The following is a 19,559-nucleotide window of genomic DNA, read 5'->3' as shown; positions in this document are numbered from 1 at the left end:
AACTAGAAATTATTTCCAAAATACAATATAAACCGACCAATGCTAAAATGCATTAGAGACCACTATTTTTGGTCCATCCATCAATCAGTGTTAACATCGTCCGGTATTAAGGTCTGAAATGGTAGCATTATACAGAGTTCTCCCATTCCACAACATTCAGTGCAATCTGTCTCATGCAATACAATCCTGCCTGATGTCATTACAGGTATCCCCCCATTTAGGCATGTTCAAGTGTGGGGACACACTTGAAGAGCCTCAGCAAAGCCTCACTGTGCTTCTGGCTCATGAGGAATCCCTCCCCAGAGCCCAAAGAAGACATTTTCTGGGCTCTGGGGAGGGTCTCCACAAGAGCCGGAGGGGCAGCGGGCCTTGCCCCATAAGTGCAGGTCTCCCCTCAAAAAGCATTTTGCTCAACTGTTGAAATTCTAGTTCTCATCTGTACCAGCCAAGCCCTATGAAATAAATACAATTTCTCATGAGAGAAGGCAGCCAATTTAATTGCAAAAATCCAAGGTAATAAAATGTTCCATATTTTCTTTAGTTTGGACATGACTTTGCAAGTGACAAATCCAAGAAATGGAAGGAAACACACTTGAAGAAGTCCATTTTAGAGGCTCACACTGACCTGAAAACAAATCTATCAGACCACATAAGAAGACAAAAATGGTCCAGAGAATGCTGTGTTCGATAACCATAGTGACCATAAGCTTCTACTTATTTACTGTTTGTCAGGTAACCATGTGAAAGCATGCAATTTAGAGGCATTAGGAAATGAAGGTTGTCTGCCTTTTCTTCCCCTTTCTTTCAAAAAACCCACAATGTTCCTATAGCGCTTTTGCTCCCCCCCCCTTTTTTTTAGTTCTAGGCTTTTGATTCAGCGACATTAATGGACATAGTAATCAATAGTTCCCATTTGGCTCAGCACACTTACTTTTCAGCATCTAGGGAAATGGCAGAAAGAAAGGTACCATGTCAGCAAGCAACTGCCATTTTTTACTTTTGCTCTTGCTTAGTAGCAAGCAATACAAGACAGCAAGAGGGTATGCCAACAATCAGCTTGTGGATATTGGGACACTTCACGTATTCACTTTGTATGACATCTTAGCGCTGCACAGTATCAATCTATCATCACATCACACAATATGTGCAGAAGCTTCTATTAGCTGAGACAACTCTTAAGGAAGTTTCCGGCTTCAATTATATTGGCATGTCTGATTTCAAAATTCCCCCTTTTTTCTGTTTGAAAAAGAAACCTCCACTTGAACTTATTTTAGTCAGATTATCCAGAATTATAAAATAACATATTTTGCTTCTCTCTTTCCATTCCGCATTTTCTAGATTGGGAGCTAATGGGTTGTTTATCAGTGACATTTATTTGGTTGAAAGGGCCTGACTAGAATATTTCCTGACATCACCTGCACCTCATTCTCTGTTCATTCCAGTACATTTTAACACTTTGGCTGGAAAATCCCATGTCACCACATTCAGTGGTTTTAAAAGAACCCAAGCTAAATAGCAGCTGATTTCGCCATCTTATTTAACATCATGATCAGGCCAGCCCTTCTCACTGTAACTGTTATGCATCTTGTTGACTTCAGCTATAGACTGGAGCATTAAGTTATGACAGCTTGTGAAAACATGGCCTGGATGTTTTGCAAAGAGTCTAGTCTACAGGTTCTGACATTTTCAACCCCCAGAGCCTACTTGGAAGGACTGAAAAATATTGAGGCCTAAGAGGCACAAAATGGCCGTGCAGGGCCAAAGATGGCGGTAGAGTTTGTTCTAAACAGGTGGCAGTTACTAACATTGCTTTCTATGGATGTGGTATTTCTTATTCTGATCCAAGAACACATTTCTCATCCTGAGTTAAAGCTCTCCTTGTGTTTACACAAAAAATGAAGGAAAACAGTCTGGATCTTGCTTCTGCTGTCCCTGTCTCTGAAGCTAAGTGCCTGGCTGATCAGTGCCTGGTGGGATATCACTGGGGAACTACTCTGAAAAATCTGGAGAAAGGGGCAGGGAAAAAAGTGGAAGAGATCTTACGTTACAAATGAATGAGCACATAAATATGTAAGGTTTTTCCCCAACCCCGGCATTGCACTAGTTGAACTGGTGACAGCTCACACTATAAGACTTCCCCTTCCTTTTATCCTGCTTGATGCCACCCTTTGAAATCTGCTCTTGAGTTTTGGAGGACCCTCTGAAGCAAATCTGGGGTGTGGTCAAGGGGCTGTAGAGGGATAAGGGAAGGAGATGTTCTATTAAGGGAGTAAAGCCTGCTTGTGTAGCACTGGACACAACCCAACGACTCACAGAGCAGTACTTGTCAAGCTATTTTTAGAGTTGTTTTGGGGTCCAGAAGGCAGCACAGGATTTAAAAACTAAATGAAGTAAATAATCAAAAGGCATTACACAGCTTTCCACAGTACATATTCCACAAAGCAACAGAAACGAGCAACCCCGCCCCCAACCAACACACAGGAACAACATGATCTTTACCCACACCTTCCAAACAGCTGGTGTTAACAAAGCTAGAATTAAAAGAAAAAGGCATTTGTAAGAAAGACGACAGAATCATAGCTGATTGCTTGATTGGTTGGTTGTTGTTTTACACTTACCCTTGGAAATGTTGTAAATCTGTCTAGTTCTTCCACAAAACAGAACATCTGCAAACTGATTGCTGACATTACAATTAATAAGCTGGCGGTAAATACAACTAAACTCCCAAGTTTTTTCCCGGGTCCAAAAATCTTATACACAAAGTCTTCCAGAGCAGGAGAAATCTTTATAAGTCGAACTACCCTGAGCACCTGCAAGAGGAAAGGAAATGCATTATTGATCTGACTGCAGGGTGTCAAATGGGTATAACACAGAAGGTTCTATTTCAAGTAGGCTCCTAGCATTAAGTACCATGTGTTGAATGGGAAAGTAACAAATGTCCTGGTCCATTGATTTCCTTCAGGTTTTCTATTGCTTCTTACAGCATATTGTTACAGCACGTTAATTTAAAAAGGGTTAGTGAGGCTCAAAAAGAGCGAAGTATTGAAATACAGGACCACAGATCAACTAACCATTGCTTTGATCTTGAAAAGCCATATGTCAGTTCTTAAGTTCTATATATCAGTGTAGTGCAGGCATAGGCAAACTTGGCTCTCCAGATGTTTTGGGACTACAACTCCCATCATCCCTAGGTAACAGGACCAGTAGTCAGGGATGATGGGAGTTGTAGTCCCAAAACATCTGGAGGGCCGAGTTTGCCTGTGCCAAGGGGAGTGTGTACAAGGTTTCATGTGGTTTTAGGTTTATATAATATTATCCTAAATGTCCCATCTTCACCCCAAAACACAATACTCTGGTTAATCATGGCTAGTGCAGTTACTTAAAAATATATATATAAAGCTTTTTTTAAAACACACCCACCCAAAAATGATGTATTTGAAAAACACTGCACCTTAAAACAAACGGAAGCATTGATGTGGTCAAAATGATCAATATTAGTCATTCCTTAAAATTTAAATTAAAACAAAATGGACAGTAAGCAACTTGTACAAAAGAGAAGGATTATGCTACTACACTGTGAGCACATCAGTTTTCTTTTTCTTTTTGTAAATGTATCTTCAGTTTAAATGCAAGTATTTATTTACAAAAATCAGCCGCGCCTCCTCTGAGAAGCGGACAGTGCCTCAGGGTTTAAACATTTTGGCAATATTTCAGAAATAACTATTTCCAAGACATAGAACTATTGTGTCAAAGCTCTAGAGTGTCCTTGTGTGTTTAATTATATAACGTCCCCTGCCCACCAGCAGTTATTTGGCTTGTGACGGATGTTTCCATCGGAGCAGCTCACTGAGACAGTAGCACAAAGGGTTAATGCCAAGGTCCTGATCCAGTTCAACCCTCCCGATCAATGACAACTATTTAGAGTAAAGTGGGGCGGGAGGGGAGAGGAGAGAGGTACAGCTATTTGGGTCCCTTCCTTTGGGTCTCTTCCAACTCTATAATTCTACGAACTTTCAGGAACACATGCTTAGTTTTCCCTTTAGCACGCCTTCTTCCTTCTTTCATGCTTCCTCTCTCGGTCCAGGATATAAAATCCCACTTTTTACACATACTGGTTACATCTTGCATGTTTACAAAGTGCTTTAGAAAACTAAAGAATCCTCTTGTTGCTGTTTTTGGGGGCCAGCAGAACAGAAGGAACGTCATTGGAACATTGCCCTGCAGTTATGCAGAGTTGAGATTCTAGGACAAATACATAGGAAGGTGCCTTGTTCGGAGCAAGGCCATTGGTTGGTCTTGTCAACAGTGACTGCCAGCAGCTCTCCAGCAATTCATACAAGGCATTTCCAGCCCTACCTTGAGATACCCAGCATTGAACCAGGAGCTTCTGCATGAAAAGCATTTGCTCTACCTATGGCCCTTCCTGGGACATATAAAATAATCACACAACAATAATTGCTTACAAATATTAAATGGAATAGGTGGAACATGGAGTGAAACAGCTCTTGCAGATCCTCCTTAGGTGTTAAAAAAGTTTTGTTTTCGTTTTAGATTTTGAGCAGTTTTCCACTTAACTGTTCTGGTACAGGTGCCCCTGCCCCCTATTAAATTGCCTTAATTGACATTTAAGTAGTACATTAATCTTTCCAGGAACTATCCTGCTAGTCCATTTGTTTTCATTAAGAGAGAAAAGGGCAGGGCAATCTTCAAAGTTCTTTACTTCCACCAGTCCCTACATTTACTCATGTGGATATGGCTCTGAACATCCGATGGAGGCATTTTGAGTCCTGTGCAGTTCAATGAAGCTTGCATCATTAAGGTAGTATGAGGATTGGCTTACACTTTTTTCTTTTCTTTTTTAATTGGTGCATTGGCTATCGTGGCTTTAAATCTTGAAGATTTATACCTTGTTGGGGGGAAATGTACAGCACGATGTTCACGATGCTAAAGTTCGCGATGTTAAATGTTCACGATGCTAAATGTTCACGATGCTAAAGATCATCCATGGAATGAATGATCGTTTCATTGCAGGATATGACTTTGTGATACTCACTGCAATTTTTAACTTCGTATTGTTTTGCCCTACCAATTCTCCTATTAACTCATGACAGCACCTATTTTCCCCGTTTTCAAATACATCAGCCTACAAGGTATCCATTTTCCTGAAATGCTTAAGAGGTATTTGTTCTGGACAGGATAGTCCATAGTAACTGACTTACAAAAGAATCTAATTGGAAATGAATGAGTGGTTGGGCGGACTGTCCTTTTAGCGCGATCTGGATCTTACTGTTATCCACCCAGAGCGATACTACCATATTTTTTGCTCCATAAGACACACCTGACGATAAGACGCACATAGTTTTTAGAGGAGGAAAACAAGAAAAAATATTCTGAACGAAACAGTGGATGTATGATTTTTTGGGTGCAGGCTGTAGCCATGGACATGCTATGTGATCTGATGGTGAATTTGGGGTGACCCAATGCAAAAATCCTAAGGATCCATGTGGATCTGTGCTTTGTAACCACATTTTTGCACCATTGCAGCCCCAGGAAACAGTGGATGTGTGATTTTTTTGGTGCAGACTGTAGCCATGGACATGCTATGTGATCTGATGGTGAATTTGGGGTGACCCAATGCAAAAATCCTAAGGATCCATGCGCTTTTACCTTCCCCCCTCCCAGGCAGCCTCCGCTAGCGTCCCTTATCTCTCTCCTGATCCCACCGATCAGCTGCTTCCTTTCAACACTCCCTCTTGTTTGCCTCAGTTTTTTGCTCCTCCTTTTCTTCTAATTTCTCTCCTTATTGATTCAGTCTTCCTGTCCCCCCCCCTTTGCAAGTTTCCTGTCTTTACCTCCCCCCTCCCAGGCAGCCTCCTTTATTGCTAGCATCCCTTATTATCTCCCTCCCCGATCGCTTGCTGATTAGCGGCTTTGTTTCCACACCCACTTCCCTCTTTTTCTTTTCTTTTCTTTTTCTTTTTTAAAAAAGCATGATCTGCTTTTTGCCCCTGGGCAATTCGGCTCCAGGGACCACGCACTCGCTCCATAAGGTGCACAGACAATTCCCCTCACTTTTTAGGAAGAAAAAAGTGCATCTTATGGAGCGAAAAATACGGTACTTCTGCATTTTCTGCCTGCAGGATTCCCCACCCCCATTTCTGGCAGTGTTCCCCTGACCCCCCAAAATGGCTGGGTCCAAATGCCACAGAATGCACAGCTAACCCAAACCTATCTTTCATTGCTGGGATGATTCAGCACTAGCCCATGCCAGCTTCCAACTTCAGATCACATTAATGCAGGATGCAATTCAAGCAAAGTTAAGCACCTTTAAATCCTTTTATTTCAGTGGGGAGAACTAAGCACATTTTAGCTGCGTCGTGCCATGCAGGAATACATAAAAACCCCCAGTGTGGAGTAGGAATACTAGATTTCCCCCCTGCTTTTCCATTTTGTACACAAGAGCACACAAATTGTGTTGTAAAAAAAGATTACCTCTTTGCAGTTTGCAAGGTGAACGGCAGCCCTAGTTGTAAGCAAGAGTGACTGATGCATTGAAAATAAAGGAAAAGCTAATAAATATTGCAGTCTCTGGTGCGCAGCGTGGAAGCATAGGAAGGTGAAAAGTAGGTCTGGCAGATAAATCAGGGTGTGTTTAACATGGGAATTCCTTTCCCAACTACCTCTTTGCTGCTTGGCTGGGGATATTGTAGACCTGTCACCATAAATATTAGAATGTTGGAGGATTTGCCTAGCCACCGGAAGTATCTAGGTGAACATAATCTTTTGAGCCAGTTGATTTAGAGATGTGTTACATCACTCCCTAGGAATTTGATTGCTCGTGGATACGGTGGATTTCTAACTGTCACACTGGCACAAATGGTAATGCATTTTGCAACCTCCCCTGTCATTTGCCGGTAGGAGACTTGGATTGCAGAAGGTGACCTAAATCTTTCAGTGTGGCAGATGCTCCTGCTTGAGAAACATATGCATCTTTATCTTTACACAGTAAATTTAATGAAGAAGCTGGCTGTAAGAACAGTTTTGATAACAGGAGCATTCTTTATTTAATGGTGTGCCAGGATCTCTGCGATGCTGACTGACTGAAGAATCATTCCTAAAGCACTTTCAGACAGGTGTCCTTTTTTTCCTTCTTCTTCCAAATATCAAATAAAAAGGTCACAGTTGTCTTGAAGGACTCGGAGCATGTCCGTGGTTAAAGGAAAAGCCAACAGTGCCTGGCTTAGAATTTACTAGGAGGATTTGCCTAACCACTGGAGCATCTGAGGAGATTAGCCACGCAGTACTAACTCCCTGATCTTTACTGCTGCAGGGGGTTAGGATAGGAAAGGCCCCTGCTGTATTTAGCTGGGCAGGATGCTACCACCGGTGCAATCCCCATGCTGGATCCAAACACAGCTGTGTTTACCTGGAACCGGCAAAGCAATATCTATCTATCTATCTATCTATCTATCTATCTATCTATCTATCTATCATCTATTTATCAATCTATCATCTATCTATCTATATCTATCATCTATCTATCTCTAATCCACAATGAAGTCCAGGAAAGAAGTCTCCCTTAAATGATCACTTGCATTCACCATAGGCAAAATGTAAGCAAATGACAATAACCTGGGCTGAAGAAATAAATGGCAAAGTGATGCTAAGAATCCATCTTTGTTTCCAAGTCAAATGCATTTATAATTAAGATGTAAATATATATACTTAATAAATGAGTCTGAAAGCTCACTGGGGCAACCTAAATATTTCACAGACAAGCATATACCTATTTATCTTTAATCTTTATCCATAGCTCAGTTGGTAGAGCATGAGACTCTTAGTCTCAGGTTCATGGGTTGGAGCCCCACGTTGGGCAAAAGATTCCAACATTGCAGGGGGTTGGACTAGATGACTCTCAAAATCCCTTCCAACTCTACAATTCTATGATTCTATAACAGTTTCCAGTAAAGGAACATTTGGGACACAATGCAAGCGGAAGCTGGGTTGAGGTTTTATTTGCTCAGGCCCCATTGAAACAGGAGCTCTGCAACAAAGATTTATTCAGGATTGTCATTCTTTGTTTTATGCTTGAGAAATCTAGCTTGCCACACAAGTAGTTTAGCCTGATGCTTCTGACTGCAGTCAGCTCCAGAAATTCCCATTTGTTGAAATAAAGAATCCTTATATGTTCCAAGGATGTTTTGATGCTAGCACATATTTTCTGGATGGATTTTGCAGATCATCACCAAGTGAATAGGGGAAAGCTGTTCAGATTTCCATAATTTCAGAATACTTGACTCTTTTCAGTTGACTGGACCCCGTTCACAGTTTTAAAATGATTTATCTGCACTATTCATTATTTACCCTCTATGTATTATTAATCACTTGCCATTCATTTCAATTTGTTTATCAATAATGCATGAGGGTGAGTTGAGTTTTTTTCATTTTTAAAAAGGGAAATTCGACGCCTCATTGGCTATGGTTGAAAACTGCAATTTTCTATCTCCAGAAATCATTGTTTTGGCTTAGCTCATTGAAACCATATTCTCTGAACGTTTTTTTCTCATGCCAAGTTCCTGTTGAACCTGCAAAAGGGTTGCAGCTGCCTTAGTTGGCAAATGAACAAGCAAAAACAAAAAAATTGGTAGCAAGAGTGCAGAACTTGAGGACTGGAAGCTCCTCACCAAAGAATTGCCGTGTTAATTCAAATAAACGAAGGGCTCCCTCCCTTGCTTGCCCATTTTCTGCCAATAGTGCCCAGTTCATTCTGTTTCCAAGCGCCAACTCAACCACACATCGTTTCCTCAGTTTTCTGCTTCTCAGGCCATTGCCTATGTCATCCCACATCCTTTGCTCACCTTTCTGCTGACTGGAATCCCTAGTCCATTTTTCATTTAAGTGCCGTGAAGTTTCTTCAGAGCCGCTTCTTTGCTAGCTCCCTCTTGCCTCAGTTTCCTGCCTTCCCAGCTCTTTTCCTCAAGTCTCATTATCTGCCTATACTTCCTTCTGGCTCATCATTCTCAGCCATGCCCCAGTCCACTGCCTACTACTACTACATTTTCCTCCCTCAGTCTCCATGCTTTCTAGTTTAGCACATAGCTGTGACATGGGGCAAAATGTTCGGTTCCCCTCCTCTTCCATCCCCGATCCAAATTAGGATCACCAACACTTGGTTTACGTAGAGCAAAAATGAGTCTGGTCATGCAACTCCCATGTTATGTGCAATGCAGCTTAAAATTCTAAGCCATTGTACCAGCTCAGCTAATCAGTGTAAGAGATTTCACCTTCACAAGCACAATTCAATAGAGATTCTCCTTTGCTCTGAGAATATATTCCAGGAACAATGTAGGGATCACGCAGGCTCATAGGTTATGTTAAATAAGCTTTCACATTGCCAAAAGAAGTCAAGTGTAGGGGCTTTCTGTATCATATGCTGGCCTACTTTCTGCACAAAACCTTCAGTCCAAACCTGAAGAATATACATATACAAAAGAGTTTCAGTTAGATTTTTTTATCTTCATGGCCTTCAAATAACAAAGTACTGGAGCACAATGCAGCCAAAATAGGTTTTTTTATATTAAATAAAAGTCCACTGACTTGAGTAGAAAATATTTAAATGTGTGCTTAACTCTCCTATTTTAATCATTGGGACTTTAAAGTGACTGACTTTGTAGAGTTATGTTCAATGCGCACCAACAATCTGAAGATGTATTTGACTTTCAGGCAGACAGGAGAGCTAGAACCTCTCCAAACTAGTTTGTGGGTGTGTTCTGCAACATGTCATCAGTGCAGTAGTGGTGGATTTATATTGGACTGTACAAACACCATTCCACTTTATGAGTTGTTCTGTGATGCTGCCCCAATTGCCATTTTGAGTAGTACACTTGCATTATAGTGCAACAGAAGTGGGGTTCCTTCCCTCCTCCACTCGAACATGAAAAGTTACAAGATTTCAGCAGAAAGCTCCAAGTCATGGGTAGGCAAACTAAGGCCCGGGGGCCGGATCCGGCCCAATCGCTTTCTAAATCCGGCCCACAGATGGTTCGGGAATCAGTGTGTTTTTACATGAGTAGAATGTGTCCTTTTATTTAAAATGCATCTCTGGGTTATTTATGGAGCATAGGAATTCATTCATTTATTTCCCCCCAAAAAATATAGTCTGGCCCCCCACAAGGTCTGAGGGACAGTGGACTGGCCCCCTGCTGAAAATGTTTGCTGACCCCTGCTCCAAGTCATGTATCTACTGTAATCAAAGCGGTATGTCCACTCCAAAACCTTTGCAGTACAAACAGTATTCAAAGTGGAAACACATATAATGGTTCCGATACCATCATGAGCACAAATAATTTTGAATGCACAATAAAAATGACAGTTGGGGGGGCCCTTGTTTACAGGGCTTAGAACTGTGACAATGATATTCTCTGGAGCTTTGGAAAGCTCTTGTGGCACCCAATTGGATGTGAGTAATATATGGCAGGGTTACCATTTTTCATAAAGTGAAAATCCAGACACAAAAGTTGTTGAGCTTCTTTTGCAAAATCTCCAAAACAAATGAAGTTTTTATGCTATTTTTTTATACAAAATTTGCCAAAACAAACCACCCCAACACTTCAAATATGGGCTGCCATATGCCCAGATTTTCCTGGGTATTTTAACCAATTTTCAAAAGTTGCGCTGAGGCGCTGTTTTTGATCAACAAATCCCAGGTACGTCCGAGAAATTCCGGACGTATGGCAGCCCTAATGTATGGGCTACTGTTGAAAGCAAACAGATTTATATTTCCTCCACTTCTATCCTTCATAACATCTGGCCAGCTGAACTAGCTGAGATGACAACATGGTGCTGCTGTGAGTTTCCCCAACCTCAACCCCATTCCCATTCCATGTCAGCCATTTGCAGTCCAAGGAAACTCAAAAAGCACTCGCATCCTGCCATACATTTAAGATCACTAGCACAGAGGGGCAGAAAGAGAGAGGAGACTCTGCTATCAACAGCAGCCACACTATTTTCCAATGAACCTGAAACATCAATAGAACTTACTCCTACCTAACCATATGTATGATTTCAAATCAGATCTTTCCCGTATAAACTGTACCTGAAAATATGTAAATTGTGAATGGTAGAGGTCTGGATAAATATGAAGAGTAGTTCCAATAACCAGCAGCAGCTCAAATTTGTGCAGAGATGAACTGATGTAGCCAGTAAATCCCAGGCACCAGATCTTCAGAAGAGCTTCCAGATCAAACAGGACCGTAAATGCAACCTGGGGGAACATATAAGAAGGGGGTGAAGTCTTCGGATCAGGCATTCAGAGATCTCCCAGAAACGCTTCTTCTATTCCCCTGGGGCAAGTTCAGAGCAATCAGATGGGTAAATCGTGTCCTCATCACGTGTTGCGGTGAGATCACTAAGAATGGCCTCACTTGTTTGTGTGGGTGGGATCATTGGATAGCCACAACGATCCGATTGGGTCCCTCAGTTGTTGGGGCAATTCTGGCTAATGGGGTTGATAGAATTTGCAGCTGGGGGGACCACGTTGCGTTGAGCTTCCTCTTAGTGCCTCGTGCATCGGATCCCCCACCCACCCTCCCTATATTTAGGGTCTTGCTATGACCTTGCTATGTGCCGTTGTGGGTCGTCTGCTATTGGGGCAGGGGCTCGGTAGGAATTTTCCCATTTGGCTGATTGGCTGGTGCCACTTGGGCTTCGCCTGTTGCGTAGCAAATCGTCACAACTTTGTAAGGAGTGGTGGTTAGGCATTGGTTCAAGGTGTGGTGGAGTTGAGGTTGTCACACCTGCCCCTCCCAATGTGCAAAAGAGTATTCCGTTAAAGGAATCCAGGTGCTCACCATGCTTTTGTCCAATCCCCTTCCAGGGGTTAGGGCCACACCAGAGTGGCTGGGAGCATTTTGGGGTGAAGTTGCGTCTGTGGTAAGACCAATGCTCCCCCAGTCTGTTTACCCTTCCTGACTTCTGCCGGTGTCCAGTTGTCAGTGCTGCCCTGCCAGAGGTGTAGGTGCAGCTAGTCGAACCAATGCCTAAGCAAACCACTCACATTCTGTAATCAATAAAGTTGTGGCAAAAATTATGCCAATAACCTTAAACTAATATTTGTATCAACTGTGTCTTTCTTTGGGAGGTCTTGGGGTCTTCACACACAAAGCATTTTAAAGAAAATTTAGCTCCTTAGAAAGCTTTTGAAATATGTTTTTGCTTATTACAGCTACCGCTGTTGTGGGGTTTTGTTTTGTGTTTCATTTATACGGCCTTTGCTCTCATATCAAATCTTGTTATCCTGTCAATATTTAAAGTAAACAAAGGTGGTTTTGGTTTTTTTACACAGACCTTTATCTCAAGTAATTCGATTCATATTTCTGCCCAGTATCTGTCACGCTTCACGCAAAAATACAGGTATACATGGGTGATTTCACACATCAAGGTTTACACAAACTACTGAGGGTTTCTTTTGCAACTGCAGTGTGAGAATGTATGTATGAGAAACATACTGTGACACATCAGCAAAGGAACATCTAGGTGATTTCCTCCAACTAGATATAAGAGCCTGTTTACAATCACCACTTCATTTTTGTCATGGTTTTACTGATCTCTCTCCTCTACCTCTTCCCTCTTTGTCTTTTTAGTTTGTAAGCTGATTTTGGATACAATATTTGTATTTGAAAAGCAGGATAAAAATATGACAAGCAAAAGAATTTCTGCAAAGCAGTCACTTGAAACATGAACGCTATATATCAAAAATATATCCATGTAAAACAAAACCCAAAGAAACGTGGACATTTTTGTCAACCCCCTCCTCCCACATAAGCCCTCCAAATGTTACCTATCATGGTGAAAGTGTGTTCTAGAACGATGACACTTTTCCCTGTTCCATTATGAGAATATTAACAATTACAGAGTTAAACCTATTTCAGTGTGTTCCAAAATTGTGTGGGCTGGATGATTTGCATTTTATATGCCTGTCAAAGGAGCTCAAAACCACTAAAGGTTTGCATAACATTTTGTTAAATTTAAAAACACCTGACTTTTTATATATATATATAAAAAGACTAGAGATAGGAGTATCATTATTTACAAGAGAAGACTCTGAATCCAAGTTGGCACCCCTGGTGAGTGTTTCAGTAGTTCTTGTTAGCCATGTAATAAAGGAGACCTTGACACAGCAGAGAGTGGTGAAGTGGTAACTCGAACAATTGCAGTTCAGCATGCTGTCACCTCTTTTTGTGCCAGAATAGCTATGCCTCTCAGGAACTATAAAAGGTGGGGAGGGGATTGTGGAAGCGGAGTGTGTGGGATGTCACCCAGAAGCACATTTTCCACCGAGCCTACAAGAACGCCCTAGGAGACAATCACCCTATGCACTCCAAATTGTTCATGTTTGAGCAGGGTAGTGTTTGATGTGCCATTTTCTTTTTCTGTTTGAAAAATGGCAGTGCGTAAGACTCTGTACTGTAACATATATATTATTATCGCTACCGCTCTTTTTAATGCTGTGTCCCACAAAGCAAACTGGGAGTACCTGAAACAAAGCAGCGGCCTCTGTATTCTCTGGGAGCTTGCTAGGAATGCAGTTATGCAAAGCACACTGAAATGGGCAATTAAAAAAGCGAAACAAAACATGGTCTGACGAAGGCGTATAGTCAGGACCTATGACTATACCTACCAAGGGTGTCAATAGGTGCCTTTGTGTGAATGTGATGGAAGGGTGGCAGTAGAATTGGTCTGCTAGCAACTAGCAAATTATCATATTCTGCAAATGAGCGTTTGGATTGGGGCAATGTGCAATGATGAGGATTTCTCTGGTGTGTTACTTGCTGTCGTTCCCTCTTACAACGAAAGTACTGTGTGTACTGACCGCAAAGATGCTCCAAGAACAGAACCTATTTTCCATCCTTGACACCAGAGTCCACATACATACATCCTCACTGTCGTAATGAAGGGCATTTGACTAGTAATTAAATAACTACAAGTGGTCCGTCTTCTTCTGGGAGAAGGGGAAAATTCCACATATGCAGAAAGTACCTAGGCTGTGCATTTACGTCATGAGAACATGAAAGATCTGTTAAATAATGCTACTGACTTAGGTGATATTGGTGCAGGGGAATTACATAGGCCACGATTAAGGAATAAGTGAAGTACATTTTGAAGCAATAAATATTTTCCCGCACAAAAGCGGTTTCCTGAAATTAGCTTAACTTTGTTTGTGGTGTGACATTATTAATTTTTTCCCCTTTAAGAAAAGAACCAAGGTATGATTTTACCCAATCCCTACGTTTACTATACTCCTGTTATGAAAAAATAAAATAAAATATGGGTATGGCCTGCTGATGGTACCCTCCTGTCTGAGCTCATTATTACTGTGATTTTGTGTGAGGAAATGTTCTTTCAGAAAAGTGCGGGGCAAACTTGTCAGTTGATGAAAGAAAAAAAAGAAAAGAACAAATCGGTAAAGGATTCTAACTGCGCTTTAAGAGTAATAATAATAATACAAAATGGCACACTTTCAAAATTGGTTGACATTCGCCTGGGCTCACTTACCTTTTTATTATTGAGGAAAATCTGTGGCAATTTCAAGGCACTCACCTCTGCAAGGTAGAATTCATCATATTGGCTCTTAAAAGTCTCTCCCTTGTAATAATTGCTAGCCGCAACAATGACATCTACTGCCACCATGCTCAGGATAAACATATGGAAAACTGAGGACCTCATCATTCTCTGTAGAAAAACAAAACAAAACAAATGTGCATTATCTCCTTTAGGAAAATAAAAACTTTTTAATCAGATGCAAAAATTATGATTATCCACACTGACAGATGCAGCAACTAGGCGTACTGAACCTAGAAATTGAGGAGATTTCACCCCTCCCATATCCAAGAATCTCCTGAGGAGTCTGCTGATTCTGCAGAGAGGAGGAGGCGTGTTCTGCTCTCTACATATTCTGCTCCAACACCACATCAAAGAGTCAGTCAGTGAGTCGGTCAGTGAGTGAGTCGGTCAGTGTGTGGGTCAGTTAGTCAGTCAGGGAGAGAGAGAGACTGAGTGTTAGAGATTGTGTGTTTAGATAAGGTTGCTGCTAAGAGCAGCTGCAGGCACTCAGTGCGGTTTAGCATTCATTTATGCTTAGGCTCACTTAGCTCTGTATATAGTTGTATAATAGTTGTAGTTATAGAATAACGAGAATAATCTACAGAGCTGCTCTCCGAGTTGTTTATATACTCTGCTAGACTCTGCTGTACGACGACTGTCTTGTTGGAGTGAATCCGGTGCTCACAACTCTGGGCTGTGAGTCCACAGCACTTTGACCTGTTCCTGTGCTGAGGGTGGTCTCTGGAAGTGCTACCCAGCTTGCCTAGCCCAGTCGGGGCTGAAGTGGATGAGCCCAGCTAGTCACACTGGCTCAAGGGCGATGCTGACAGAAATCACCGTGAAATTTATTTAACTATAACCTCCAGAGAAGAGTGCCACAGGTGTAAGGCACATCACATGCTCCTCATGCAGAATGTCCTGGGTTCAGTCTCTGTCATCTCCAGAATGATCCAGGGGATGGAGCAACTCCCATATTAGATTTGATTCTTGCAATGCATCAAATGCAGAGCTTCTTCTGAAGGTGGTTTGGGAACTTCAGCTAGCGCGGAATTCATTGGCCAGGTTGCTCCCCGGGGCAAGGTGGTTTGAGCATCTCTCCATTGTTGGGAAACTGTGTACGTGCAGCTACTCACACAGAGTCAATTAAGGTTTGGCGGACAGCCAGAAGGCAATCTGAAGGAGTAAGTCTGCCTGGAGATAACAAAGACATGGAGACAGCTCCCTGATTGGTCAAGCTCTCTCAAGGGAGTGATAATTAATGGCCTACTAACTGTTAGTTCAGAGTTCATGAGTTCAGTAGTTCTGTGTCAGAGTCGTGTCAGAGAGAGCTAGCAAAAGATCCGTGTTCTGTTCCTGTAAATAGTCCACTGTATATAATAAACACCTAACTACAAGTTCCTGGTTCCTGCTTCATCTATCCTGTCTGCGGCCAAGTTGCCAATTGCTTCCGTTCTGCGTGTACTCTGCTAGATCTGGCTAAGGTCCTGCAATTAGTCAGAAAGTTGCGAAACACCAAATAGGTTTTGCCAATATGAACCTTCCCACACCCCGAGTTCATGCTCTGAGGCCCTTCTTCGAATGCCTCCTCCACGAGAGGTCCAGAGGGTAGCAACACAAGAACTGGCCTTTTCTGCAGTGGCTTCTGGGACTGTGGAATGGTCTCCCTGTTGAGGTTTGCCTGGAGCCTTCATTATACACCTTTATGCGTCAGGGAAAATCATTCCTCTTTAACCAGACCTTTGGATGACTGACATCTGATGCCCGTTTAAAATGTGTTGGGGAAGGGGTGGGATTAATGGGTTGTTCTTGTTTTTATTTTTATTATGCATTTTGTATCTTTATATTGTGATTCACTCCAGATTACAGAACAGATATTTTTAGGAGTAGCCATAAATCTCAGTCAAATGCATGGTGGGTACACACTTTGATTACAGTCTAGTCTAGCGCTGTAGCCAAATTGGACTGGCTACATCGCACTGATAATGTTTTGCTCACTACATCATCCCTGGCTGGAATCATGCTGTAAGGAAAATGAAAACAACCCTGGAGAAGCAGCAGACAGGAAAACCTAGCTGGCTGTGAACAGACATTAAAAACATTGGAGAAATACATTTTGTTTCCACCTCTCCGCCTACCCCTTGCATCGCCACGAACAATTCCCATGGGGGGAAAAGAAATCAGCATATTTATTTGAATTCTGGCCCAGCCACATGCAGTATTCTAAGGCCTACATTTGTTCCATTTTGAACTTTTTATACTATACAATTTTTAAATGCATTCATTGGTTGGGGAAAAAAGTCACTCATTTCGAAACCCCTGAGCCAATTTTGCTCTCACATCAGTACTATGCCACCCAAGTGGAATGTGTGAACAGAGTTTGTTCTTTGGACAGAATGGAATCAAACAATATTTTGAACAGTTGTCTGATCAGCTGTGTGCCACTTGGATTTCAGAGCTTATCAGAGCACGCACTGTGGGAAGCTATTGTAAAAACTTGAGAAAAGAGGTGTTTTGCCAGGTGTTGTTCATTCTGAAATTACTGAATTTTTCTAGTGCTTCAAAGAACCTCTTAAACAATATGGGGAGGAGATGAAAGCAATGCTCTGGTGTAAGTGCCATGAATCTATATGATAGAAAAAAAACACCTGTACAGTATCAATACTGAACCACAGATTACCTTCCCTGAGCCCTCATCTACGTAAATAAGGTTATAATTCGAGGCGGACATATTTGTATAGTGTCAGTGCAATGGACGGAGACTTACTCTGAAAGAACAGCACAAACCATGTCTACTCAGAAGTAAGTTCTGTTGAATTCAATGGGGAGTGCTCTGAGATAAGCAGAGTTAGAATTGTAGCCTGAAGTATCAAATAACAAGTTTTCTGATACTATGGCACGTCATTTATTAATGCGAAAAGCAGGGTGACATTGTTCCCTGTCTGGAGGACATGCGGCAGATGATTAAATGTGCAATATCCCCAAAAGTATATGTCAACCTGTAATAAGCCACTTTTAATAATCCGAATGCTTTGAGAAATAAATAAGGGCATCTACAATGTGACCAAACTAGAAATTCATAGAAGGGGAGACAGTCTGCCAAAGGTTTTTTTTTAATTTAGGCAGGGACTGCAACTGAAATAGGGCATGAATATTTGGAGACCCATGACCTCAATTTTAAGCACAGCTAGAAGGTGGTGAGGAAGTTGGATCAAAACCCTGTCCCCGAGTGCTCCATCTTCTATGGAGCAAATGAAAACCGCCCTAGGGAAATAAAGCTTGAATCGGCTTAAAACAGCTGGAGTAAAACAGATCCACTATAATCCAGAATGTCATGTAGATTCTGGGAATAATAGGTGGATTTTATTTTATTTTGAGCATTTGTATCCCACTCTTCTGCCAGAAAGGCTCTCAGAGCAGCTTTCATAGAACCAAAACAAGAACCCAATGAATCTAAAATACAACACAACGTTCTGTGAGTGGGTGAGTCTTCTTACTAAAATTAATTAGAAATCTTGAGAATTGACCGTTACCACATTTTAAATATGCTTGCAGTAATATGGGTCAGAACCCAAATCAAAGCACAATGCTTCTAATCATGGAGTTCCATGCGGTTCGTCATCTACTACCTTCTAAGTTGCTCAATCTTCTTCCAGCTTTCGGAAGGGGTAGGACCATATTTTCACCAGTTCCTTCCAGGTCTGTATTAACAAGGCTTTTGCATCACTGCCTTAGTCTACCTTGAAGAATGGCACCATCTACGTAGGCTTCCAAAATCTGCGTCATCATTATGTCTCCCCCCCCCCCATTTTGTCTTGAAACAAAGACCAGCTCATTACACCCTCTGTGTGTGTTTTTAATCTATGCTCAGGACATCAAATTGTGTCTAAAAGTCTATAAACTCTTTATGCCTTACCCTCTGTGTTCTATTTCTTATATTGCATCACATGTTTTCTTCTGACATTTGTTTTCAAACAGATTTTGATACACATTGATATTTCAAATACATATAGCAGGTCTGGGTGAGCAATTATTAGAAAGATGAAGATGAAGATTTGTCTCTTATTTAGTGTTAACAAGACATATTTTAGCAATGTGAATTCTTGTTTTCCTGCCTTCCATGATTTGATTACATCCATCAATAATTTGTTCATGGATATATGAATTTCTATATCTTTCCCACAATGCCATTATCTGTGGGTGACATCCAATAATTTCCACCCAACTGTGCAACACATTTGCCCAACAGGACTTCCCTTTCCTTCCCTTCAAGGCTCCAAAAATCTGCTCCAAAGGGTCTCTCAACCCTTTAGAGCAGATCTGGGGGCAGAAAAGGGGTGAGGAGAGGAAGGGTAAGTCTCCTTGTGCAAATGGAAGTACATTCATATGCCACTGAATATTACTCTATACTTATTTCCTTGCCACTTTATGTCTGTATTTATCTGCAAACTTCTAAATCAGCCAAAGGAATCACAAAGGAATCTGCAAAAGGAAATGCAAAATACTAGTGTCGGCAGTGAGGCTGAGCTTCCTAGAAACTAGTGTGGTTGATACAAGATAGAAGGAATATCAGAAGAAAAAAAAACATCATGGCAGCAAAATAAGAAGAATCACAAAGGCCTTCTTGTAAGAAAATGGAACAAAAACAGCTCAATATTGTGCTGCTATTTATCATGCTTACATGACTCTAGTGATTTTGATGTCTACACCAAAGCGGGGAGTATTTTTCTAAGGCTTGCCACTCTGGCTTTGAGTACAATGCACACATGGTGCTTCCTTGGCTAGTGTACTACTGGTGCTCTTAGCAAGAAATGCGGAACTTTATTGTGACATTTCCTTAAAAATGAAAACACATTTTTCTCCTTCACAAGTTGCAATTTAAAATTGTGCAGAAAGTGGTTGTTTTTGTTTGTGTGTGTTTTGGTACAAGAACTGACACCCAACTAAGTCTTACTGTAAGC

At 41.5% G+C, this 19,559-nt stretch overlaps 1 protein-coding gene across 9 annotated transcripts in view; it reads right to left on the bottom strand.

Annotated features, from left to right (window-relative positions):
- NALCN (sodium leak channel, non-selective) overlaps positions 1–19,559 on the bottom strand; it is a 193,958-nt gene that overhangs the window by 78,290 nt on the left and 96,109 nt on the right. For all 9 annotated transcript variants that reach the window (XR_014510429.1, XM_083437568.1, XM_083437570.1 and 6 more), the window contains 3 exons: positions 14,599–14,730; positions 11,096–11,263; positions 2,619–2,810 (listed from right to left, as the gene is read on the bottom strand). Coding sequence is in view for 8 of the 9 variants with exons in the window: in XM_083437568.1 (XP_083293694.1) it covers positions 2,619–2,810; positions 11,096–11,263; positions 14,599–14,730 (492 nt within the window). In the remaining variant the exon portion in view is untranslated. The remainder of the gene's footprint in view (positions 1–2,618; positions 2,811–11,095; positions 11,264–14,598; positions 14,731–19,559) is intronic.

The sequence above is a fragment of the Podarcis tiliguerta genome (genome assembly GCF_965153285.1).
Source record: "Podarcis tiliguerta genome assembly, chromosome: 4".
NCBI lineage: Eukaryota > Metazoa > Chordata > Lepidosauria > Squamata > Lacertidae > Podarcis > Podarcis tiliguerta.
The sequence above is the reverse complement of the archived record's forward strand: the minus strand, read 5'-3'. Positions and strand labels throughout refer to the sequence as shown.